General features: G+C 40.5%; 2 protein-coding genes across 2 annotated transcripts; one reads left to right on the forward strand and one right to left on the reverse strand.

The window, feature by feature from the left end:
• Positions 1-5,047: 5,047 nt before the first annotated feature.
• Positions 5,048-19,312, forward strand: mAChR-C (muscarinic Acetylcholine Receptor, C-type). The gene is made up of 5 exons (XM_028319477.1): positions 5,048-5,222; positions 16,191-16,750; positions 17,030-17,189; positions 18,152-18,322; positions 18,572-19,312. The coding sequence occupies exons 2-5, from the start codon at positions 16,377-16,379 to the stop codon at positions 19,088-19,090; spliced, it is 1,224 nt and encodes a 407-aa protein (XP_028175278.1). The 5' UTR covers positions 5,048-5,222; positions 16,191-16,376; the 3' UTR covers positions 19,091-19,312.
• Positions 19,313-20,225: 913 nt separating this feature from the next.
• nonC (serine/threonine-protein kinase Smg1) lies at positions 20,226-27,539 on the reverse strand. Its single transcript, XM_028319423.1, has 2 exons — positions 20,673-27,539; positions 20,226-20,318 (listed from the first exon to the last, which is right to left on the reverse strand). The coding sequence occupies exons 1-2, from the start codon at positions 27,417-27,419 to the stop codon at positions 20,226-20,228; spliced, it is 6,840 nt and encodes a 2,279-aa protein (XP_028175224.1). The 5' UTR covers positions 27,420-27,539.
• Between the last annotated feature and the right edge of the window lie 25 nt (positions 27,540-27,564).

A 27,564-nucleotide genomic window follows, 5' to 3' on the forward strand; every position in this document is an offset into this window, starting at 1 on the left:
AAAAGATGTAATATAATCACATAAAATCTTGTTAAAAGAATGTAATTGGATTATTAACATAAACTAGATAGTAAAGATTGTTCATGCAAACTCAGGGATAAGCCCCGAAGAGTAATCTCCTTAGATAATATTCACGCCCAAACGAACAAACTTGGGAACAATAGAGTCGCCAGACTCCAGCGATTTTACTACTTTGTTTTTGAACAGTTAGATAAGTTTTAATTGCAATTCCAAGGTACTTAACGCTTTTCATCGGCCTTGAAGATTCTGGGCTACTGAGATCAAGCTGCAAACAACTTACGAGGACGAATGCACACAGCATGAACACAAAGATTAACGATATGTTTTGTGCTGGTTTGCACTTTTATGTTCATGTCACGGCAAATACATAAGTTTATTTACTTAGTGAAGCTGTAGTTGGAAGTATATTTGCAGGCTATATGATACGATAGGTAAGTGGTACTTATACAAATCTGAATGCACCGTAGCTCGAGGATATTTGTAAACTTTTAGAGCAGGAGAGCTTGGAAACGTTTTCGCGGATAGCCGCAGAATTCTTTAAGCGTACCGTCTCGTTGCATAAATGAAAGACAAATACTGTGTAACGACCCGTTAGTGCTGTTCTAGGTTCAGTTCTCCACTGTAGTACCTATCTAAATAAATCATCATCTGCCTTCGTATTCAGGTCTTTACATATTTAGCTTTTGCACAACGCTGGATTCGATCCTCAAGTACATAGGTATACCAACGTTCTAATTGATCACCAATGTTGTGAACAAAGGTTTTCATAATAGTTCACACAAGAGTACTACTGCGAGAACAAAACATAAATATCGTACGTATTGAAGTCACTCACGTATTGACAATGTCACATTGTAAGACGTAATGTAACGAGTTTCGTGAGCTCATTATAATTCAGTGCTACACGCCAGATATATTGGATGTTTGTGATACAAAGCTTTAAGCTCTATGAGAGCAACAATATAGTTCTACAAATGCTATTAGCCTACGCTTTTAATCTTATGCAACAGTTAAGCCTACTGCTCTAGATGTAGTATCCAGTTAGCAGCTGGTAGACCATTGGTTCCCAAAATGGGGGGCGCGCCCCCCAGGTGAGGCGCAAAGACCTTTAAAGGGGGCGCGGGCCATCTGTGTACTTAAGTATAAAAAACCTGCGACCGCTGAGAGAATGCATTCCAGACTGCTTGATACGATCAATAAATAATCTTGAATGGAGAAGGGGGGCGCGGAATTTTGTATGGTTGAAAGGGGGCGCGTCTCAAATATGTGACTTATGACTATAATTTGTATATTTTAAAGACTGTAAACCCTTGAAAAGGAGGCTGACAATAGTGACTGAGTTTCTTCCGCTGCTTCTTCTCAGCACTGGCCCATTTATTGTCCCGAAGCAGTGGTAGGGTTAATATTGGAACGTATAAAAGTGATTTTTAAAAGGCTATTTGCAAAAATAAATGAGTTTTATGAGTTTTTATAAGTTGGGGAACCAATGTGGTAGACGGTAGTCAATAGCAAGCCTCCCCGCGGGGCATCACTAGCAACCTGCCGAGGTGCAGTGGAGACATAATTGTTTAATAATAGAGCCGCCCGCGCCGGCGCCTTGTTTGCGTTGCTAATGAAACGCAGGGACCCGCGGCTCCGAGCGGTTGTGCGCGCGAATAAAGCCTAATGTGCGTCTAAACGCCCAGCCACAGGTTTACAAAAGCATGGAAATGCATTACACCGACTAGGATGAGTTTTCTTAATTTACTACGTGGACTCTATCAAATCAAATCGTTATTTAGGCTGCCAAAGAGCACTTTTACAAGTCCCAACCCAACTTTACCACTGCTTCGCGACAGAACAATCTCGCTCGATATAATTTCACATTTCATTTTTCTACGTATCTCTATCTCTTGATCTTTAATTTAAAGACAAAACAAATAACATAAACACAGTAAAGAAACCTAAGTTTTAAAACACATTGAATCGCAAACCTTTTATTCGCGCACGTGTAGCCGTGGAATGATCCGAATGGTTCGCTCGTAACAAAATAACCCCCAAACGTGAGGTACAAGTTATATAATCTATGGCACAAGTTTCTACAGAAATTACACTGGCTAGATATTACATTGTGTAATCTTTCAGACTATAGACGATGACAACTGCGTTTTATTCAAGAACACGTGTATTGTTGGAAAGTCACTGCGTATTTTTGTAGAGCCACTTACGCATTTCTTGAGCCTTTGGCACAGACATCAACTCATTAAATGCACGCATATACATTTACTGCTGTCAAATTGTGTGGGATAGTTACACGATTAGTAGGAGGCCTGCCCACGCTACGTCTTCCAGCCCGTGGTCGCCACTCGAGAACTTTCCTGCCCCAACGGCCATCGTCTCTACGAGCTATATGTGCCCCGCCCACTGCCATTTGATTTTAGCAATTCTGCGGGCTATGTCGGTTACTTTGACCACGATCTGGTAAAGGTCGCGGGAAGAGCCTGGATGCGGGCAGCGCAGGACCGTTCATTGTGGAAAACCTTGGGGGAGGCCTTTGTCCAGCAGTGGACGTCATTTGGCTGAAACGAAACGAGTTACACGATTCTGCGACACGATAGGAGCCTTCTTATTAGGTAAACTATATCGCAATAATTTAGCTAGCACAAATTGCGTTATTGTTATTGCTAACTGCGGCGGCGATGAAGTAACAAGTAGCGCCGGCGGATCGTAAATCAACGCGGCAATCTACGACTACGAGCCGCGTAACATACGAGCCGCGTAACATACGAGCCGCGTAACATACGAGCCGCGTAACATACGAGCCACCTAACAAACGAGCCGCGTAACATACGAGCCGCGTAACATACGAGCCGCGTAACATACGAGCCGCGTCTCATACGAGCCGCGTAACATACGACGCCGCAGAAGACTACACCGGCATCATTTGGAATCGCTGTTAAACAATGATCGGTAATTATGGACATCTTAATTTAGCTTTATTGAGCATCTCACATGATTTTTAAATGCACACCTAGCATGAATACTACTTAGCCTAGGCGCAGACCACTGACCTTTAGTTGGCAGTTAGATAGTTGGGCCCGATTTTAATTTGTATGAAGAAACGGCCGATACCAAATCGGTGTAGTGTGCGCAGTTTCATACATGCCCATACTGATTAACAGCCCGACCCAACTGCTATCGGCCAACTAAATGTCGGTGGTCTGCGCCTAAGCTTAGTTAACTGAAATAATGACCAAACCATAGATTACATTCTTTTCAATCGTGTAGTTGTGCGATATTTTCCTTTTATCTAGGAATTAATTACGAGTTCAACGAAATAACGTCGTAATTTGATACTCATTCGTTTGATTTAGCCCGTGATTTATTTACGAATAAGTAATTAGAGTTACGAAACTACATCTTTGTGGCAAAATTCAAGCTAATCCATACAGAAGTTTCCGAGAAAATTCACTGTGACACGTGGGTGGTCTTATAAGGGTTTCTAAAAGTTCTAAGGTAAGGAACATTAGTTACACTATCATGATGAAAACTGGCCAACGCGTTACTCCTGAGTTCAAAGTATGCAGTTATCTAAAGTTAACCAGCGGTTTAATTGTGAAAATATGGAGTTTTAGTCAGTCAAGACGGCCCATTAGTTGCCAATTCACTGGGTTATCGAAATTTTTGTTGCAAAATATTATTTACAAACCTAATTACATTAGGATGTCACAATGTTTATCTTGATGGATCCTTTAATAATATTTCAATGATAGAAATCTTCAACATTTGTGACGTAGTGAATAGCCTTGATCGCAAATAGTTCCGGGTTCGAAGGCTGGTCGTATCAATTAATAACTTAACTAGTTGGGTGTGCTAAGAAAGACCCGCCGGCAATAATCCGCTGTCTGATAAAGATTACAAAAGATTTTAATTAACTTCTAAAACTCACGATTGGCGTGTATCGTATGAAACTAGGTAAGTCCAACAAGCATGCAGTTATGTTATTATCAGTAAAACCAGTTCCATCAGTAACGAGTTTTCTAAACTTTGTTAACCAAGCGAAACATTAGCATATTAAAAAACTTCCGTATCCCTGAAGACCTAACTTTTTACATAAATAATCCTATCTTTAACATAATTATTCTAATCAAATAAATAATGTGTGCTAGTCATGGTATGATTAAACTGTTTATATTACTTACTACCGCTTTCAGGACAAATGCTATAATTAAAATATAATTAACATTATGCATCAGAAATACATGAACCCAATCCGCTGACTTTTACAAATATTCCCAGAGTAATATTTTATCCCAAAAACGTTTTCTCATTTGACTTGCAAATGTTCAAAAAGGAGAAAAGCTTTCAGCTTTTCCGTATAGAATCGATATATTAGGTATAATCAAATAATCTCCGGTTTATTCGTCCACAAATGGGATTTNCGTCACGCGCATAAAATGGCGGGCCGGCCGCCGCCCGCACTTTTAAAATTCAATATCTTGGAAACTAATTAACGTATCGAAATAATTCTTTCACGTGTATTTTTTATTTTTAACAGAGAATACAGAAAGCTAAAAAACAAAATTAGTGAACATTCTTCATTATTCTAATCAAATAAATTTTAATGTTTGCTAGTCATGGTATGATTAACTGTTTATATTACTTACTACCGCTTTCAGGACAAATGCTATGACTAATTGATAGATAATGACGAGACCTCGAAAAATATAATTATCACTAATGCATCAGAAATAGAAGACATGAACTCAATCCGTTGACTTTCACAAATATTCCCAGAGTAATATTTTATCCAAAAACGTTTTCTCATTTGACTTGCAAATGTCCAAAAAAGGAGAAAAGCTTTCAGCTTTTCCGTATCGAATCGATATATTACTCGTAGGTATAATCAAATAATCTCCGGTTTATTCGTCCACGAATGGGATTTGTTCGCCATGCATGTTTATCCGAGCGAGCGAAACCATGACCTTTGTCACCGCTTAGTCCGCTAATGCCCACTAAGACCTCGAATTTCGAGTATGGAGCCGGCACCGGCGGTAGTCGCGATCTGCCCGCCGCCGCGGCCTCACGTCCGCCCCAGCCCCACCACCGTCGGAAAAGTTCCCAGCCGCAGTGACGAGTGAACCGTGCCAGTGTGTATGATGTAGCGTGTGCCCCCGTTGTTATGGTGAGGACGCGCTAGCGTCAATGGCAGCGTGCCCGAGGTAAATATTTACAGACGAACCCCGGCGGAATCCCCGATGTCCGATAAGTGTTTGCCGGCCCGACGTGCATATTTGCACAGCCATTGCCGATCTCAAACTTATTGCATTCTTAACGGCCGATTCCGCTCGCTAGACGTGATCCCGCGTAATTAGGAACGCTCCTATGAAAACAGAGTGGCGCAAATTGGAACGTATTAAAATATTCAAAGTGCGGCAAAACTAATTAACAGCTAATTTTCCACGAAATACGAAATGTGTTTGCGAAAATATAGGTCGCCGTGTTAAAAGGTGTCTACAAAGAAATATGAATTAGTTCAGTGCTTTATGCCCGAGCCTCCAGACGTCCTTACGTAAGCGGGCCTTCTCCCCGCCTCCACTTATGTAACTGCCCGATTTGGCCGGAACTTTATCTTTTGGATTCAATTTTAGGGAATATTGAGTTTGCTATCTGTACCTGTTTGTGACGGGAGAATTCTTTCGTAAATGATTAAAATTACGCACGCTTAGGGTTAGGTTTGTTATTTTCTAGCCATTTATGGCGGTCTCAGTCGCATTTCTTATTTTAGGAAGGTCTTTGTTGCTCGGCGCTTAAAGGGAATTGAATCGTCGGAAGAATGAGGGGTCGCTCGGACCGCTTACGAAAATGTGGAGTAAACGGGTCGTGCAAAGTTTTATTAGTTTTCCGCCGAAAAAGAAAACATGCAAGTCTGTTGGCTGTTGTCACGGCACGTCGCGCGAGTGCGTCGGTGCACGCTGCAGCGCTGCACGCGCTAATGGGCGGTAATGCAATCGCTGCGCCCTTGATTGCTTTCTCACTAGCATCATCAATGAAGATACACGTATTATATTCAACACACGAGCTATTTGAGGTGAATACGAGTACCTACATCTAAAACTAGGCAAAGGTACGACGGTAATTTTCCAAGTTACATCATCCTATCCATTTGAACTATTCCTTTTATTATGGGTAAAATTTATAAGCTTAAGTTTTGCTAGCAAGGCCCTAGATTCAAACTTTGAGATTTAATGTAGACACAGGACAAAGCTTTCTCTTAATGGAGCGAATAATTTGAACGCTTAATGAAATTGAGAGTACTTTTATTCCATTAATATTCAATAAGAAGCTTCCTATCAATATCGTCTTGTTTAACCACAGCAGTGCCCGAGAGGCCTTTTACAATGGTTATTTGGGGTTCATACATACCTAATTCCGATCGGCCTAAGCGTCACAGCCGGCAGTAAATTTGCCGATTCCTGCATACAGAGTGAGGGAATAACCATAAATAAGGGAGTAGCTGGCCAGTAAATTGTTTCACCTCTCGTTACGATTAGGATATCTCGGGCAGTCAAGGACACAGAGGCGTTTTACAAGCCATAAACCACGATCAGTGCCAATTTTCCCTCTAATAAAAACTCGATACTACACGCCATTACAGCTGGACATAGATGTGCGACTCCCACGACCATTCCGTCAATATGAGCTGGAACTTGTTATGAAGTAGGTCGACTCACATTTCTTTATGACCGCGACACGCAAAAGGAAAAATGCGGTTTCTTTATCTTTACATTAATTCGTAACCACTGCAACTGGTTTTGAAGATGTTACAATTTCATTTCACATTTTTATTATGTTTTGCATTCCGCCCGCAACCTCGTCTCATTTTGAAGTTCTCATAATTGAAGTGATATCATAACCAAATACGGTTTAGTAAGTGTTACAACACTTTTTTACATAGCTACTACACAATAAGGCAATAGAACATCAACGAGGATTATATCATTCGGGACCATAGGCTCGTAAGCGGCAAACCATGAATGCCCGCATATATAATTGGGCAACATACACTAATAATGGGACCTCTCACGCACCGAACACAGGATACGCGGAAGGGGCTAACGACGGGTAATTTATCAATGGAGCATCATCAACTCAATGGCGTAATTAGACCATTGATTGAATTTGACACTGACATTGAATGGAGCACAACAGAAGATAACAATCCACTTAGCAAAGTAGAAACTTAATAAAACAAATTAAGGGATTACTATGCACATTATTTTGAATACCTTAGACTGACTGAAACCCAGACATTTGACTAAGTAATTGCTAATTTATTAGCCAGTCCGCGTGCAATACAACCTAAGAAACTAGACAAGACAATTTGTGACCATTGCATTGCAAAACATCGTCTTATCTTCAGACATAAAACAAATGGCTTTTTTCTTTCTACCTTCTTCGTGAAATATTTCGGTATTTTAATAACATAAACAGTTCAAAGAAAGCAATCTTCAACAATGAACAATGGAAACGAGTTAATAAAATACTTCTTGATGTATGTTCAAGAAGTATTTTATTAATCATAATCGAAAACATAATTTATGTTTTGAATTTATCCAATGGTCTTTCATTTACTTCATACACATAATCACGACAAAGAAACATTTAAAAAATCGCTTCAATGAAATGTAAACGTGCATAGTTATTAACGGTTGCTGTCTCATACAGGCAACGATTAGGAGCTATTTAAATATTAAAGCAATCAAAAACAAGCGTGAAATAACAGGAATCAACCGCAAGCAAACATCCCGCGCTGCGACTGTCGCTCAGTAATTACGAACGTGTGTACTCTCCATTAAGTTGGCTCCAGCTGTGTTTACAGTGAACATGCGGCAATAATACTCTCCCAAATACAACCTGGAGTCAGGACGAGACAAGCTCCTAAAAGATTGGTTTGGTAACGCGTGAGCAAACTCCGCAACTATAGCAATAGCAATGTTTTCGTTACAGCAAACAGCTTTCATCCAAAAAGAATGTTACCTTTGTGGAAAATACACTCTCATTTGTCATCATAACAATTTATTCGAACACAGACACGGCGGCCTGAGACAAATAATGGAAATTATTCACGAAGCGTGCCTTCTATGAGAAAAACGTAACGATTTACATAAAGATTTTATTGTACATGAGAGCGCAGCCTAGTACGCATTGCCGTAGAATTTCACCATGTACTGTTGTAAAAGAACGGAGACTTTCGAGAGCTCATTACAACCGAAAGGTTACGGATGAGAATAAAAGTCGACGGTTTACGGCTTTAAATTTTAAAGGACCGCGGTAGGAATTTCCTATTAACTTTGATTATATCCCCTTTAAAAGTATAAGTATCTGAAATTAAAATAATACAGGAAGGCTTTTCGTTCATAGAAATATTTTTTGTGATAATACAAACACACGTAGCCTTCAGATGTACGGAAACAACAAACGCGTCTTTGATATGCGAATCCTTGATTATGTTGTTGATCGGTTCAGTAGCTGGGTCATAAATAAATCGGTTCGTTTACTTGTATTTTTCGATAAATCAGTCCCGTATTCTTAACGCTTAATTTCCCTTGTCTCCCGCGGGAGTCGACCCGAGCCGCCTCGCGCCCACAAAATTGCTTTAATCGAGACACCGAAATAAAGGAAAGTTATAATAACACGAACGATTGCCTTTCTTGTATTTTTAGAGGTTATTTTAGATACGGCTTATTCACATTTGCTATTCCTTCAAATAAAATCGGTACGGTAAAAATTTACATGAAATTATTTTTATAAGGAAGTAGGTACCTTGAAACGAAACAATTTAAACAAATAATACAACCATGATTGAACGTCTGTATTTACAAGTTGCCAAACCAAGAAACCAAGAGTTCTCAAACAAAGTTTCCATAGCTTGTTGACATCTGCGACCTTAACGAATTAGAGCAATTCCCACAAATCCTAATCCGCGGCGAGAGCAAGTAATCATAGCAAACGGTTTAGATCAGCGGCACTTTTAGGGCAATTGTCGAACCGCACGCCCGGTGAGATCACGCGTCCCAGTCACAAGTCATCAAAAGCTTGTTATTACCTAAATGTTAATTGGTGTTGAGGATTCTAATAACTGATACATGGAGCATACGGAGTCTGAATGATAAACCACTAAAGTAGCGAGAACGAGAGTAAATCTTGATTATACAAACGATTTCAGTAAAAAGTAAACCTTTTAATGATTAAAACAACAACAACAAATATCTAATTCACAACTGAACTGATACACGTAAACAAAATTATCGCTTCCCTATGACCGCTCTAAAAGGACACAAACTTTTATAGTCAAATTGAAGTAAAGGGTCCTGCGAACCCTCGGACTAAATTGGGTCCAGTAAATGTTATGGCTGGGCAAACAAATTGTGCGGTGAATTACGAAGTTCAGCACATACTTGGCATGATTACACCGGGGAGATGGCCAGAAAAAGTTGCGCGACCCCACTGCCCCCAGAGTGCAGCCCGCTCCGTATTGCCCTGAACTGTTCCCTCGGAGGCTACACTTAACCCAAGCTTTAGTGTTCAAATCTATAATGTATAAGGTTTTTACAGCTACTTTTATTTCCATTTTCACGATGCTCCACGACAGAAATACTCTCGGATTACTTTTATCACTGGACTAAGATAAGGTTGTCAACGTATTACCTACATATGTAGGTGTATATGCGCCATAGTTCATATATGCCGGATATCTTCGTGTAATCAAAAACATATTGCTCGTTCCCTCGAAGCTCATCAATCAATTACACGTGAACCAAGACTTGGTACAAAAGTTGTCCAACACCGCACGCCTCTTCAAACATTTGCTCGGAGGTACCGGTCAAATATTGATAAGGACTGTTTTATTAATTAAGAACTTTTATTTTGATTTGTCAGGTGATTCGCCTGAAACCTTATAGCTTAGTACATGTAAACGCCATGTTTTTCAACCTTTGTTTTGGGTTATCTGATGGTGATGACACAGATGTCATTATCCTCATCGCGTGATTTCACAACATGATCGTATCTCATAAGCAGATTTTCTTGAGTAAACCCACCAGTCGGCATTGGCAGCCTTGTCGTGATGTACAAATATTTTGGAGACTTAGTTCCGCACCCGATTGGTTAGGAAGATGTTCGTAGTTCGACAGAAATATGTATTTATTATGTTAGATGTCTTTTATGTAGTTGATCAGGCCCAGTTGTAGACATTTGTGTGGGACATTAGCGGTATGACTATTCTTATTTTATTGTCATGTCAATCACATTCTGTATAATATGCGAGGTTATTATAAGAATACTTTATTTTTTTCGGTTTAGCTAGCTAGATTTAAAATTCCGGGTGTTCCGTATAACTATCAGATTGAATACTTGAATTGTAATGTTTATAGCAGAGTAGCTAAAATCATTGTTTATTTAAAACTACATAGTTAAAAGTTTAATTTACGTGCACGATTAAGCAAATTTTTAATTATGAAACGAGAATCAACAGTAGTTTACCATTTAAAGTAAGGTAGCCTTGATTAAAATCATATTTATTTAGACAGTTTTAAGTTATTGCGGTCTTGAATACGTCCGTAAATACGAAAATACATTTTTAATTTATAATTTCATCATCCATAAGCTATTTTTGATATTTTTGTGAAGCAAAATCAAGAATGTGAAGATAAAACAGAAAACAAAAAAAAATACAAGGTTAGCTACAAGTATTATTTTTAAGCTTACCTTGTAATTTTCACAAATAATTACTAAGTAAATTCAAATGATTTTTACCTAACCAACGAATTGCAGCAGCGAAATAGTGAACAAAAGCCGTTTTATTAATTGCTTAATTAAGCCAGACTTAGAGCATTTAGCGGTTCTTTAGATTTAGAGGCTAATTCGTAACTCAAGTTCGCAAGTTTTGCCCCAGTTTTGAAAATAATTAAAACGGATTGTACTTATTCAGGGCAAAGTCCAAGAAAACGCTCGGCGAAAGTTTTAATGTCACTTCCCGAGCCCCAGCAGGGAACTGGGGGACATCACGACATGTTTTAGTTACACTACAGCACAGGAAATTCTTTATTGCGGTTCTATCTACATGCATTTCCTTTTTCTTAAACGAAAAGAACAATGGAGATTTCTCAATACAGCTGTTGCTGTATATCTTATCGATTTGCTGGTTTTAATATTCCATTGTTTTGGAGTGTAACGGTACAAATAGAACATGGAACTGGAATTAGTTGTTCATTACAAATGAACTATTATGAATAAGAACCACTATACGATATCTATACCATAATAATTATAGTGTCATCAGGGTTCGAGGATATATATCAAGGGATATATATCAAGATATATATCGGATATATATCCGATATATATCAAGCCGGTTTTGATGATATATATCAATTTTTAAAATTTGTTACTGTATTTGTACTTTTTGACATAAGATTTTTATTTTTTTAGTTGATTTTGCCGTATTTAAAAGAATATTTTATGTTTTTGCTTTATTTGTGTGATTTTAAGTTTAAAAACATTAAAAACATGTTTATGTAACACATATGTAATAGTATTCATGAATAATACAATAAAATAATACTATAGCTTTCATACAAAATTGATATATATCAAAGTTGATATATATCGGATATATATCATAAATATCCGATATTTTGATATTTATAATAAATATCGGATATTTTCGAACCCTGAGTGTCATACAATACAGTGCATTCTGTCGAGTCCTTCGACGGATCGATCGAGCAAATAAAACGACATTGTAATGATGGGACTATAATACACAAATACACTCTATATTACATAATACAACATGAATAAACCACTTAACTCACGTCACAGTCCACTTCTGAACATACAGAATTACAGACGGTACCTACTCCATTTTAATTCAGCTTTCTTCCTTAGGGAGTCGTTAACTTCTTCCTTGAATCCAGAATGATACTTTGGTCGTTATGCTTTTAAAATGTTGTCCAAATCTACGAAAATACCACCAATCCACGCGGGATTAATCCGATTTTGCATTTTAACACGAACCTTGATTGCTTTTAGGTTTATGAATTTGCATGCCGTTAAAAATATATTGGAAAAAAATTGCGCGTGTGACCCTAAGAGTAGACGCACACCGTTGATTTTTAGTTGGCCGATAGTTGTGCCCGATTTTAAATTGTATGAAGAATCGGCCAAATCGAATCGGCGTAGTGTGCGCACTCCCATACATGCCCATACTGATCAACAGCCCAACTAAACTATCGGCCGACGAAAAATCAACGGTGTGCGCCTACTCTTACTGTTGGTTTAGTTAGCCCGCAAATGTCCGCAAACTTTCAGAACTGGTAGGACAGCGGAGTTAGTTGGTCAGTTGCTTGTCCGCGGGAGGTTTCCATTTACTTAAGTATGTACACTCACTAGTAAATGTTAACCTAATTAGAATTAGCAAGCAATACGACATGAGCAAGTTATTTCAAATACATATTTTAAAGTGTATTTGTTTACGAAACATCAGTAGACATTGAATAAACGATGTAAAGCAAATCTAACGACGAACGACCACCAGCCAGAATTACTAGAGAACTAGAACCTCTCTAGTGTCAATTAAACCCTTAATTCCTAATGGCTAAGGCCTAATTGCAATAGCCTGAGGTCGCCTGCACACACAAGCTTCTTAACATCAGAGCAAACTCAAAGCTATTAGTAACTTAGTGGCGAACGGCTAACAGTTGATTAAGGCCGACAGTCCTCAGACCAGAGCCCAGCAAATGCACGCTAAAACTATTCCAACTAACTCTAGTGCTGTGGTTCCCAAAGTAGGGGGCCCGCCCCCCAGGGAAGGCGCAAAGACCTTTAAAGGGGGGCGCGGGCCATCTGTGTACTTAAGTATAAGAAACCTGCGACCGCTGAGAGAATGCATTCCAGAGTTCCAAACTGCTCGATACGACCAATAAATAATCTTGACTGGAGGGGGGCGCGGATTTTTTTGTATGGTCGAAAGGGGGCGCGTCTCAAATAAGTTTGGGAGCCAATGCTCTAGTGGGACTAGCTCGTGGCAATTTGCTGAGCAGTTGATTGAACCCGTTTGTCCGCTGAAAGCCCGGTCCATCCGATTCACTAAACCGATCCGATACCACTTATCGATTCTACTTGAACGTTCCGAATGGTTTTTCGATCGGATTTAAATACTGCTCGCTTCGAATTCGGCACGTGAAGGCATAGGGAAAACTCGATTCCTTTTCAGATGTTTCTACAGTAGAGGGGCTGTTGAAGTTAAATAATAAATAATACTGAAAGTAGTAAACATTCAGGAAATTAGTTGGGTTTATAAATACATTATAAATCGTTGTAAACGAAGCAATCAAAAGTATTAATATTGCGTGATCGTAATTTAAAGCCTAGAATTAACTCGTAATAATTGTAATACTTGAAGTCTAGTATTTAATAGGCCATACTGTTTTTGTAAAGATATAAATATAGCAAAATGTGGAACACGCTACGCGTCGGTCACGTCAGTTACGTAATAAATTACTATTATGTATGTACGCACATAAATGTGTTGAAATCTAACCATTTATAATAATCGCATAAATTGACACATAATTAAATAAATATGTTTGAAACTATAGATTTGTTTATTATTTATTATAGACAAAATGTGCATTCCATAACGTGCACCACGTTTATGTTATTATTATCACCGAGTTTCTGATTTGTCTATATTTATCAAGTGGATGAGTCAACTCAACCGTTCGGATTTACATGAGCACATGCTGATCCATTCGAACCGAAAACCAGCTTTTACTCCGAAGAAGCAATCGTCTAAATCCCTAAATAGCATCTACTGGATGTACTGATAAAATTACGACAGATAAACTGAGTTTACACCGCACATATTATTTCTGATAGAACTACTATTTTATTTTATTTATTTTTATTTTTATTTTACAAGGAAAACAATACAGTGTTGAAACTATGTAGACTAACATTTTAGAAAACTTATAACCATTAACATGTTTTCACATTTAGAGTCTGAGTAATGCTTGTTTATCAATAAAAAAATAGAAAAGAATGCACTATGTCATGCACTCATCAAACAACTTATTTCGTCTGTATTCATCCATATCAGCTTCGTTAGCGAACACTTGTTTCCACTGACTGTTTTCGATACAGATAGCCTACTTCGCTAAAGAGGTCATATCGGCTGCGTGGGAGTCGATCAGGCCACGTCAAATTAGATTATCGATGCTGTCTAAACCAGCGCCGCATGATAATGACTTGTCATTGGACATTATTTACGTGCTAAGGGCAGTCGTCTGTGACTAGAATACCTCTCTGAAGCAACGCTACATTCATATTTTACTTTGTATGTAATACTTATTTTAAATTTATTCACCATTCTCTATTTCTACTCGCTAAAATTGTTACAACATTTTCATTCCATACATAAACCTTTATCGAGAACACTCGAGGAACGACGCAATATCAACAACGAGCAACAGATAACCCATAAATAATTTAACACGAGAAACTAATCCAATAAGAAGATACCGTTTACTCGAAATTACATTTGAATTCATCCACAACAAAGACAGCTGGAAAACACGACGCAACGTAAACAAATACCTACCTAATGGTAAAATCATGTAACAGGTGCTATTTTCCTGTCATTGTCATTACACAAAAGATTAATCGTAAATCCATATTTGACGTTTCATCCATCAAATTCGCGTTTATGCTGTGCCTCCTGATTATACTCGTATCGCCGGTCCATTCATCAGCACTGTGGGAAACGACGAAACAATTCAGGTCTGACCGTACGTCGGACACAAGTCGATTTTCCGACAGATTTAATTTCCGCCAAACATTTTTGCTCCGGTCGTGAGCGATCAATTGCCGGCTGCGAAACGTTTCAGTTTGCGCTGGGCAACGGCCGCCCCGAGGAGTTCGAATGCTCGTAAACAGGGTAACGTCCGACGCAGTAGGAGGTCCACGACCACCAGGCTCTTAAGACAATTTCATATTTTAATGTACATATTTTGCATCTCCAATCGTTATTACAACTACCGCATTTTCAATTTGACCTACATTACCTGTAAATGGTTTCAACTAATTAACTTTAAATGGAAACAAACAGACCGAAAATAATTTTATCAATTAACCTAGATATGCCGAACGAAGTACATTACCCATTTTGGCATCAGACCGATTCGACTTCTCATTCATTTAACCGTAAAATATTAAAAACAGACGGCAAAGTGGTGTTAATAAATTAAAATTAATTAAGCCTGTTTAGTCTTTGATCTGCACTCATTTGAATTTCAAATGCGAGTCGTCAGTCGGTCCGAGATCAGTGGAGTATAATTGACTTTGTCAGCTCTATCTGGGCTAAATATTTCATCGCAAACAATACGCTCTCCGAATACATTAACACCAGTCAGACCGAGATTTATTCTGCCCAAATACAAAAAATTCTTAACCTTCGCGATATTACCAGCAGTCCCGGCTAAAGTTCTCCGCTCACTCGTAATCCTTGGGGAAAGCTATTTGTGAAATATGTAGAGGGTAATATTGCCTCTCTGTTACTACTTGTTATTGGCGTATCAAACGATAAGTTCCCTACTGTATTAAATTCGTAGAAAACGATAGTGAAGGTACTTCAAACTGATGGAGAGTAAAAATAAAAGATTAACAAGAAACCTTTCTGGTCTGTACAGCATGTAGGAGATATTATGTGGTAATAAATAATCTGCAACACTAGAGAAACTTCGTCGGACATTAATTATTAGTTGGCTCACTGGGGTAACTTTATGAACTGCCGACTGACCTTGGATGTCTCAAAATAATTCATTTGTAGCGGCAGGCAATCGATTAGCTTGCAGAGTTGAAGCTTCTCTCATATTGGTGGGCATTAATAATTCATGGACAGTAGCGGGGTCGCAGGACCAAACACTCGCGGATCCCTTGAAAAAGTTCATAATGTGATTTAGAGGCGCCGAGCGAGTTCTCGCTCTTGCTGCGAAGTAATTTGTGGGGGAAACGCGCCCCTGCATATTGAGTCGCGAGATACGCCTTCCCGCTCCTCGTGCACGTCGCCATGCATGTACAAAGCGCCCCATCTCCGACACTCAATATATATCAATTCTCTTTTTCAGGTTCCCGTTTCAACAGTAAAGTTATCCAGAAAAATGTGCGAACTCGAGTGGCATACTATATTTGTGCGTGCGGACATATCGCGAGTGACAAGTGACGGCAACAGTTAGGTGATGTGCGCGTAAGGTTCGACCACGACGTCGAACTATTCGGAGTGGGGGACGCTGGCGCCTGCGGCCAGCGATGGTATGGACTTTGTACTCGGCAACGGCAGCGAGGAGGGATGGAACGCGACGGAGGAGGCGGCGAGTGCGGACCTGTACAACTACTGGGCGTGGAGCATCATCGACGGCGCGCTCATGCTGCTCATCGTCAGCGGCAACACGCTCACCATCCTGGCCGTGACGCTGAGCCGGCGCCTGTCCTCGCTCGTCTCCAACCAGTTCGTGCTCAACCTGGCCGTCTCCGACCTGATGGTCGGCCTCACGCTGCCCTACCATCTCGTGTTCTACCTTGACTCTAGCGTCGGCAAGATCAAGTGGTCTTGTCTGATGAGATTCATTCTTATTATACTCGCGTGTCTCGCGTCTATTTACAACATCATCGCAATAGCTGTCGATAGGTGAGTTGCATGGCGGTCGCATGTCGCCGACCCGCGTTTAAATCTTTGGTAGAATCTTGAAATCCAGACAGTATTCGTGGAAAATCAAAAATTTAGCCAAAAATAGTTTCCAAATACAAACTCAGATCACGCTATACGAGCATGAAAATGATTGCATGGAATGGTAGTTCGTGACATTATATCGGAATATAAAGCAGCCGCCATAACTTGAGGTCGTTGGAACAATCTGGCGGCTCTCGAGTGTTGGCGGCGCCGCTATGTACCGGCCTGCGGTTGCAGGTACATCGCGATCGTGCACCCGCTGCACTACAGCCGCTACATGACGAAGGTGGTCACGCGCGTGCTCATGAGCGCCACGTGGTCGATAGCGGTGTGCATCAGCTGCATCCCTATGTTTTGGAATGACTGGCACGAAGGGGTCGCTTGCGAGATGAACATGGTAAGTTGAAATATTATTGACAGTACTAGATAGACTTTGATTATTGGAAAATAATTTATTATTGATCAACCTACGCAAATGTTAGTCTTATCCAAATAAGTTCGATGAATTCCAATTTCATTAGATATTGTCAATACGGTTTCAAATCTTAATATTTGTTTTGTTTTCTTTAACTTTGGCATAGTTAATAACAACCAACAAATACTTTTACCTACATATATTATGTTACCCAGCACATAAAATCCACTAGGGTATTGTAAGAAGATTTGAGGTCATGACTACATTAGCCTAAGAGCATTATTGAGCTTTAAAACTTTCGACGAGTCAGTGGGGAACTTTAAACATGAGTTATTTTTATAGCCGAATTACACCGCGCGTGACTTCAATTTTTTCACTAAACTAATGCTGATTAAACAATGTTCATATAATGTCGTTTTGGCTTCTTTGGGAATTGAAGCCGGTGGAAGATTTAAATAAGTAAACACATTCGGGAGGACTGTGGTATGTGGTGGTTGAAGGCTTAGTCCAAATTCCCATAGTTCTTCCCACTAAGGCGATTGACGAATCACCGGGGTTATAATTATTATTACTGACGGGATTGCTACCATGTGTACATGTAATAATAATTATGTTAGTGACCATGAAAGTTTAAAAAAATACACCGGGGTTATTTAAGCGGGTATGCCTCATCCTTCCAATGAGGGGGAGCCCTACTTAACCTACCCTGACACAGGGTATGTATGTATGCAATTTCATGCATATTTTCCAAAAATAGGGCATAACTACATGTATAGTCTGGTCTGTGAGCACGTAGAATTTTGTCCAATGACCCCAAGCTACCCATCCTTATCGCTCGCGCGTAATTATATTGCTGTCGCGACTGTGCGACGGGCGCCCGCAGTGAGTGTGCGAGCAGACCGGGATTTACATCATTTAATTATTTGAACGTCATTAAATTCCAGGTGGTGCCGAAGAGATACACGACGTGCATCCTGGCGCCGATGTTCTCGCTCATCTGGATGGTGATGTTCGTGCTGTACTGGCGCATCTGGCGCGAGGCCACGTGCCACGCGCGCCGCATGCGCGCCAACACGTGCTGCCCCTCGGGCGCCAACGACTGGAAGAGCATACAGGTCTGTTCTGATCCTCTTCGAAGCCTGCTTCTGGCTGGCTAAGCGAAAATGTTGCTGACGGATCTCTAACCACAATGATGATGACGGGAAAACCAGACCTTCAGGCCGAAAGTTTTATGTTTAATGACAACGTTAGATGCTTGTTGCGTAGCAAAATACGCTAAAAGTATCAGTGGAAGCATAGGAAACAAACATAAATATTGAGTCAACCATTACGCACGTCCTAACTTTAACTTTTTCCGATTTCAGGTTGTCCTGCTAGTGCTGGGGTCATTCTCCATATGCTGGATGCCGTTCGTGGTGGTGGCGTGCGCGCAGACGCTGCCGATCCGGCCGCTGCACAACCCCATCGCGTACCGGCTCACGTCGTCGCTGGCCATGTCCAACTCGGGCATCAACCCGCTCATCTACGCGTGGAAGAACGCCGGCTTCCGCGCCGCCTTCGCCAAGCTGCTGCGCTGCAAGCGGCCGGACACGTCGGAGTACCGCGGATCGCCGGCGCCGGAGCGCAAGCGCGGCTCCGTGGCGCTGCGCGAGGGCTCCGTGTCGCGCTCAAGCGCACCCGCATTGACCGGGCTGGGCGCGCTGGGCGGCCGGCCGGCGCGGCTGCTCATAGCGGAGCGCGAGCCCGACGCGGCGCGCTGTCGCATCATAGAAAACGCCGGCTACGTGGACGCCGACGCCGGCGACGCCAACCCGTCGTACGCGCCCGACCCCCCGCCCGTCCACCGCCCGGCCCCCCGCCCCCCCGGCGCAGAAGTAGTGTAGTGTATTTTTCTAAACGACCTGACGTTTGTGGGAAGTGAAACGCTTTTAGCATTTAAAGTTGTTAGTGACTCGTAGGTACCCCCCTTCGCATTTAGGTACCTGTTGATCTACGCTCAAGTTTTTAAAAGCTTTATTGTTGAATTTTTATTGACAGATTTTAATCAGTTTCCAGCATAATAAAGATTTTAATGTAAAGAGATCCTCTGTCAAATAAATTGAGATGTTTAAAGAAATTAAAATATAATTATAACTGAGATGTTCGATGTAATATAAAATATCTAAATAAATTCCATTATTTTTATTATATCCTTGATGATGCCCGTAAATAAAGATCATATTTATGATATTGTATTTTATGTTAATCGAGAACAACATCAAAGGATTCATTTGCATTTATATTCGATATTAGGTAACGTAACACTGTAAATGAAGACCAGCATAAAAATAAGATTGCACATCAAAATAATGAGAAAAGCTCGAAAGCTAAGATTGACAGAAAAAACAGATTTCTATTCAGAAGTGTTTAACTTAGTTAGTGTAAGAACAAAGTTACACTAATATTATATTGTTAACAAAGTGTTAAGTATTGTGTAGTCAAGGTAAGAAATGTTTGCTTAAAAATTGTGTTTGGTTTGGTTAAAATTGATCAAAAACTAAATTTTGAATTTGAAAGATTAACAAAAGAGCACCTATAAATCGTCAAATCTTGAAGTTAAGGCCGGGTAGCAGAGAAAATAGCGAAAATGAGGTTTTCATTTTTCATTTTTGAGGTACTAAACAGTAAAATTAAAGGCTAAGATTTTTATTGGGCATAGTTGAGGATATTTTCTAGGGCTATTAACGGATGGAAACACGATTTGATGAAGNAAATTGCGGGCAAAAGCTACTATGTGGTATCACAGAATAGTGTATTGTATTATTAATAAATGGGATCAAATCCCTCAGGCGGTACATGAAAGTATGAACAATACGAGTATTTACATACTAAGTTTAGGATAGATCAGATAATAACATAAAACACGTGTAATATAAGAAAAAAAGCTTGTAAAAACGATCCTGCCTAAGTAATTAATAAAAAAAGATGCTGCAAACGCAAATATCGTGGCGCCACCTAGGAGATTTTTCAGGAACTACATTAGTAGTATCTGCCTGAAACAGCAGGGGCTCTCAGAAAACCGGCTGTGTACGTGCACACTATAGAGGGCGCGGAGTACGCAGAACACGAGGACTGTGGCAACAGGTGTTATTGTAACACAACAAGTGTGGAAACGTAAATAAACAAAAACATTCTTGCAGAATATGAAAAAAGTAACTTTTCATCCAGCCTATCGTGTAAAGTAACTTTTTACATAAACAGTTGAATTTTGATCTCACTGTAAAAATAAATATTATCTTAAAAAGATTAAATTACGAGTAACTTGGCAATCTATCAGAATCAGGTAGGCAATTCAGAACCACTCGATAACTAATCAATCGAGATGATAAATTAATTGAATGTTATTCTCAAATTGCACGACAACTAACATTAAGTAATCATTCGGTGCTGAATCGCCTGCCAAGCCATAAACAAAATTTCACTCACCTCGACTCCAGTAACTCCGAGCGCCGTCACCAAGTTGGGGGTCATCCTGAACGGCACCTTCTCCGGCACACGCAGCGTCTTGCCCTTCTCGAAGCACACGTTATAGTCTATATGCACCACCTCACCGGAGGTCAAGTCCACCAGCACGTTATCCAGGTGACGGTCACCCAGCCCGATTATGTACCCGATCGCACTCATCACGGCCACGGAGTAACTGTACCGACGTGTCATCTGCCACCACTGCTCGGGCGTCACGCTGCTGCACCACAACTCTCTCCACAGCAAATCCCGCGGGGTCTCCGCCGACAACTCTTGCAACACCTGCTTCAGGATCGACACCGGCCACTCTTTCCTATTCTCCGTCGATATACCCGCTTCTTTCAACAACGGATTCAACTTATTGTAAAACAACTCCGAAGGACGCAGCACGTTCACAGTTTTGTTAGTCTTGGCCGACAAAATAGCAGCCTCACGATTCTGCCAACGCTTGTAGAGCGCAAATAAAGGAGTCACGTTATCGACCCAGCTGATCAAACCGGAGCGAGGCCCCAGCGGAATCACCGAGTAGTGACGCGCTCTGTAGGTCTGATTGTCGTTGTGCTCGGAATCTCGCGCCAACATCGTGTTTGTTATAGATAGCAACTGCATTATTCTCTCATCCAAATGCAAATCTTCCAAACCTTTGAACAAATACGTGTAAGCTTTCCCATCGGAACCATAAAATATCAGCTTTTTAGGTCTTGTTTTAGTCGGCAGTATAGCAACATTGTTCTCCACAGATTTGATAGTAATTCTTACAGTCCTCTGGTTGGTATGTAGACCAGGCATTGTAATAACTGTGTTTTTCATCTCAGCTAGCACAGGACTGATATCCGACATTTTCAAAATGTATGATGTTCTTTTATTAACTTTCTGTTGCAACTTAATTTGCAACTGTTTCAAAGGAGCCCATGACTCTTGAGGTTTCTCAGGGTTTGCAGGGTTCTTCAACTTTTCGATAACATCTTTTATAATTTCTTGGAACTTATTTTGAAAAGATGTCTCGTGTGGTGTTTCTGGTTTCGCGGAAATTATGTTATACAAGTGTTCTAATACGTACACCACTGGTTCGAATATTATTCTATGCTTTTCTTTTATCAATCTTTCTTTCTCTTCAGCAGACAAGTTTGGATTGTTTTTAACTTTGGCCACTTCCACCTCTAACTGTGACAATCTTTTACTAAAGTCAGAATGATGTTGAACTAAGGTGCCAAGACATAGTTCGTCCCAGAGTAAATTTATTCTCTGTAATTCTTTAACAAGCAATTTAACTTGAAGAATTGTCTGGGGAGCTTGTTTAGCTAACGTCTCTACCATATCCAAAAAGCAAGAATTCAGCTCGTTATTTACTACTTTATCGCTCGCTGAATCGTCTAAGTCGACGTTGTCTTCGCTACTATCAGGATCAGTTAGAAACTGTTTTGTAACGTTGAGCTCAGCCAGTTCACTTTGTTCGTTTTCAACGGCACCAACGACAGCTGGAAATGTGATAAGATGAGGTGTATCTTCAGCGAGTCTGCATAATAAATCAGAAACACATTTTCGCACGTATGTCTCAGGATGATTCAGTCTTGAAAATAGTTGGGGAATGATGACTTTCCAAGGTTGAGTTGGCGTGTTCGCTAGCCCCGATTCAAGCACCGTTTGCAATTCCATAGCGTGTTTTACGATCAGTCGTAGCAGTCGTAGAGTAGCGTTTACGACTGCGTTTTCACCACTATGGTTAATATAATCAGAAGCACAAATAAGTTGCAAAAACTTGAAGTAAGCATCAGCAGACAGCTCAAAATAAGAAAAAACTCGTTTCTGTGCTTGGCGCCAGATGTCGACCAACAGGGCCAAGTGTTCTGGAAAAGCATTACTAAGCGAGGGAACAGTGCGTAGTTGGCTCTCGATCATCTCGGACGTATTGATTTCGTTCCAGTCAATATCTTCGTCGTCACAAGTGGCTTTAGTTTTTGACAGTATTTCACAAACAGCTTCAAAGTCTTGAGGTGAACAACCGATCATAACACTTTCGATCTGCAACTTATCATTTTCAGTTAGTTGCTCTCGAGTTTTTGCACTGAACTCGACCATTTTTCGACCCCATCGGAAGCACCAAACGGCAAAACTGGCCCAGGCTTTGGCAAGGCCGGGGCACTGATTCACGCCGAATTGTAATAACTTGCCAACGGCAGAATCAGACAATGGGATAACATTCTCCGAAATATTGTTGTCTACTAAACCAATTTCAGGAAGCGCCGATATTAATTTCATCAAAGGTGTATCCGCTTCTAGCACATTTTCGTTGTCATTTTGTACCCATTTAGACAGGGTCAAGAGCATCCTAGTGCCTTTTTCTCGTAGTTCGTAACTCTGCTCGCCCATCGCTAGCCTTTGCGAGAATCCTAATGACACACTAGCACACAAATTAATTGCACGCATTTTTGTTTCTTCCTTTGCATAGGTGAGTTTGCAAAGCTCTCCTAAAGCTGCAGCATTGTTTAACGTCCAGATATCCAAGTCATACGTATTGGTTGACATTAGTAAGACATCACTCAATTCTTCCAAGTCATTGACAGTGCCCAGGCACATTTGAAATGCCGCGTTTTGTTTGAAATGTTTTAAGAGTTCTCTTCTAGCCATACTCATATTTAGATTTTTTCTTGCGCTTTTTATTACGTCTAGTCGTAGACATTCGGAATAGAACATGTTTTCTTCAGTTGCGTTAAGTTTGGTGAAGTACTGATTCCACCACAGGAGGCGGCTCAAGTTTTTAAACTCTGCACCAAATTTATGGTCTTTCACAGCTGATGGTTTGAAGGGGTTTGTTGTCCCCTTTCCATTCCTTAAAACGTTAACTAATCCGTGATTTGCCAGTTGTAGCACGGCTATTTCTTTCATATAATGTACGGCATTCGTTCTAGCAAATTCTTCAACGCTTGAGTTGAGTAGCTTTTCACAATCCTTCAACACATTCTCAAATTTTTCAGAATAATCATTGTAGTAAATGTTTACTGCTGTGCATAACAAAGTTGATTCAATTTTGTTCAAAATCCCTTGGTAAGAGCAGGAATTCTTTGTTATCTCATTTGTATCAACATCTAAAATATCCCAATTAGAAAGCGCATTAGGAAATTCACTACCTTCCTCGAATAATTTTAGTGCTGAGTAAATGTTCCACTGGGACATTTGTTGATTCTGATTATCACCATTTTTCCATTCTTGCATCTCTTCCCAGCTTTGAATTTGTTTATAGCTTTCTTTTATCTGTTCCTCGATGAACTTAGCACTTCTGGAGTCAACTGCAGGACTGGTGCCTTCTTCTTTATTTTCGTCTTGTGACTGAGCATTGCTTAACTTTTTATAGTAGTCTAAAGCTAATTCATGCCTAGAATTAGCTTGTTCTGCAGCAGCTTTTAGCCAAGGCAGTTTTTTATTAAACGTTTGGTTGATCCATACATAGAGGCCGTGCAAAACCTCAGGCTCCTCGATTTTTATAAGTCCTCTGGCGATACTTATGGTTATAGCTTCGATGTCAATATTTGTCTTGGTATTCGCAGCTGTTTGCAGAATGAGCAAGGCGTGATAGATGGCGGCGCCGATGTTCCCGGCGTACAGGCTCACGGCGAGCCCCGCGGGCCGCACCCTGTTCAGCCACTCGCGGCATGTCGACCAGTTTGTGTGAAAGAATGTCCTCACAGGCTTTCCCACCGCGGGAAGCACCGAAGCTGTCCCTTCAGCCGCATTATAAATATATTTCTCCAGGAACATCATGAACTCAGTGATCCACCGTGTCCTTATCTGTTCTGCCATCACGACATCTATCAACTTATGTTGATCTGTAGCAGTATACTTTGTGTCGTGTGATGAAATCTCTATTGCTATTCCTTTTAACACACCTTCGATCTTCATGAAGGTCTCTTGAGGTTTTCCCAATGCAGTTCTGAGTTTTTGGGACACACAAGTTTGTGCTAACTCTGACAGAGCCCATCCTATGCAGATAGAGGAAAAGTTAGTAGCACACTGTCGAAAAAACAGTAGGTTATTTTCTTCAACATCCTGGCTTTGCAAGGGCCATGACAATAAAAAGGCATTAAGCAGAAAGCTTTTGTCTTCATAGGTTACTTGCAGTAGACAGTTTATTATAGACATAAAATGTTGGTTTGATAATGTAGAAAAAGAACCCCTCATGAGGTACTCCTTGAAGGAATTCATTTTTGAGTCACTATTAAGTATGGTGAGGTTTACTTTTCGGCAGGCAAACACCTTCACCATCAATTTGTCCATTTCCAATTGTACAATATCCCATGGGAGTTCAAACAGGACCTCCTTACATACATTGGACAACATTTTATTTTGATTGTCAATATGTAGAAGACATAATGTGGTGATTGATTTTAAAATCATTATATTCCATGTTAGAGTCTTATTTTTGAGTAAAAGCTGGCAGTTTTTAATTACAAGCAACACAATATCGTCATCAAAACTATATGCCCATGTTAACATGTTGGTTATGAGAACCAAGAACCCTTTGGACATGCTCACAATTGGTAAGTATTTATCTAGCTGGCAAAAAATATCTGATATCCAATTCAAAACAAGCAACAAGGTTTCTTTTGCTACTTCTTCGTCCAGTATCAAGCTGAGAGTGTTCAAGATGACCGCCAGGTGTCCAGATGTTGGACTAGAACTGGATACTTCCCCAAGATTCAAACCAAAAATTTCACCAGCCCTCTGTTGTGTGTTTGTCACAAGATCACTAGAGGCAATAAAATGGTTGTTCTTCTTGCAGTGTGAATATAGTAGGTATAGTATCGAATACTGCAAAGCTGGCTTCTTTTTCACCAAGTCAACATCATGTGGACACATCTTGATAGCGAGAAGCTCAAGTATACTCGGTTGCAAAGCCCACATACCTATAATAGAATTGCTAGCATTTGCAAGTTCTGATAAACATTGTAAATAAAATATTAAATTCTTCTCTGCATCGTCCAGTGTTAATTCTTCAGTATAATCTGGTTGTATAATTTCTATATCTGGAATAATTACACAGTAAGCATTTTGCATATCCATCAATACAAACTTATATGTTTCTTGTAATAGTGGAATGTTTTTCAAGTTTAAGAGGTGACTGTACACAGACAATACACCACGCAATATTTGAGAGCTGTTGGAATAACGCAAAGGTCTTAGCAAAGACTCAGGTCCTATAGTTTGTGTAATAAACTCAATAGGTAGATTTGATGCAATTTCCTTGATTGTTGTGGATATTAAGTTGATGATGCTGAGGCAGACACTCTCATCACCTTGAAGATGATCTGCCATTTCCATAGAAATCAAAGCAAACAATGCTTGAGCACACGATGCTGATTTAGCTTGTAAAGGTTTCAGTAGTAGTGTTATGCTCTCATTTCCAGATAGAATCAAGTCAGTATCTGCAAATTCTTTCAGTGTTTTTGTCATTACTTGCAGAATTTTGGTCAAGGCCTCTGTCAAGAAGGACCAAGACACTGTTTGAGAGACTGTAGGGCTGAGCATAGACCCCAAACTCTTGACCACAGTATTGAAAACATTCAAAAATGATGTAATTTTTTGTATAGAATCCTCAACTGAATTAGGATCAGATTCTTTGTCACTTTTTTCATCTAGGTCACCTGAGTACACCACCATATCTTCCACGAACTGGTAAAGCAAATTCACTGAAAACCCTACATCAGCTTGCCAGTGCCGGCTCAATTTCAACAGTGATTGCAGTGCAAAGTCCTTGATCTTCTTTGGCTGAGCATTATCGACATGCCAGCCGACTAAAATGTCCACAGTGTCAACGAAGTGGGCAGCAAAGTGTTCTGGATAGGAATTTGACATCACTATCATGGCATTTATGGCAGCCATAAAAACATCTGCAGAGTCTGTGCCCTCTATTATTCCCTGCAATCTTTCTAAAGTCATTTCAGCAAAATCTGTCAAGTTGGGGTTTTGGTAATCTAATTGAAAAGTCTCTGTAAATGAGAGAGTCAAAAGATGTTTGATGGATGTATTGTGGACAGAGTATGAGGTTGTAAACCAGTCCAGGTGCTTTCTGAAGTCGGGGCCCATCACGTAGCCTATCCTACCAAGAACGTTCGCCGCTCCCTCCTTGGTCTCGGGCCCGGGAGCATCATACAGAACATCAAGTAGGGACTCGACGAGGATATCATAAGCCCTACGAATGTATCGCGCGTTTTCTGGCAACATGACCGCATCCTGAAGCTTGCTACATATCACAAGCGACTTCTCGACGTCCACTTCAGCGCACAGGCGTCTGAGCAACTTCGATATACGCGGGTCCTCAGGTAAGTTCAGAACAAGCTCCGACCTTTCATAAAACTTGTTGCTGTTTTCTTGTGACCAGGGCTCGCTGTTCGTGTGCTCTAGCGATTCGTTATACTTGTAGGAGTTGTCAAGGGGATCCCGATCGCCGCGCGGCGGGAAGGCGCCCCGACCTCGCCCGCCGCCGCGGCCCCCTCCGCGGGAGGGCCGAAACTCGCTGACCCTTCCTCGGGCACGAAACCTGCTGTCCCTGGACGGCCCTCCGAACGATGAAGATGGATCATACGAACTAACATAACCTCTGACCTTATCATCCGTTGTGTTTTCATTTCCAATTTCGTCACGATCCTGGGCGTCGGAGACCTCCGAACCCTTGGGATTTTTCACTTTATTGTTTGCAGTTGTGGATAACATCACTAGAACTTTTGTTCACCACGTAAATATTACCACACATGGCCGTAAAATTACGATAAAATACGGACAAAACAGTCGTTTTTAGCCAACAGTCAACTCGCAAATGTCATTCATAAGCTTTTTATTACCTGGCACGCAAAGGAAT

Source organism: Ostrinia furnacalis, unplaced genomic scaffold, assembly GCF_004193835.3.
Source record: "Ostrinia furnacalis isolate ACB-3 unplaced genomic scaffold, ASM419383v2 OfSCF7182, whole genome shotgun sequence".
NCBI classification, from domain to species: Eukaryota; Metazoa; Arthropoda; class Insecta; order Lepidoptera; family Crambidae; genus Ostrinia; species Ostrinia furnacalis.

Coding starts and splice junctions, on each gene's coding strand:
- nonC (XM_028319423.1), bottom strand. CDS start 27,419: ATGTTATCCACAACTGCAAACAATAAAGTGAAAAATCCCAAGGGTTCG. Junction 20,319..20,672: donor TCGGAGTTACTGGAGTCGAG/GTGAGTGAAATT, acceptor CTGTTGCCACAG/TCCTCGTGTTCTGCGTACTC.
- mAChR-C (XM_028319477.1), top strand. CDS start 16,377: ATGGACTTTGTACTCGGCAACGGCAGCGAGGAGGGATGGAACGCGACG. Junction 17,190..18,151: donor TCGCTTGCGAGATGAACATG/GTAAGTTGAAAT, acceptor ATTAAATTCCAG/GTGGTGCCGAAGAGATACAC. Junction 18,323..18,571: donor ACGACTGGAAGAGCATACAG/GTCTGTTCTGAT, acceptor TTCCGATTTCAG/GTTGTCCTGCTAGTGCTGGG.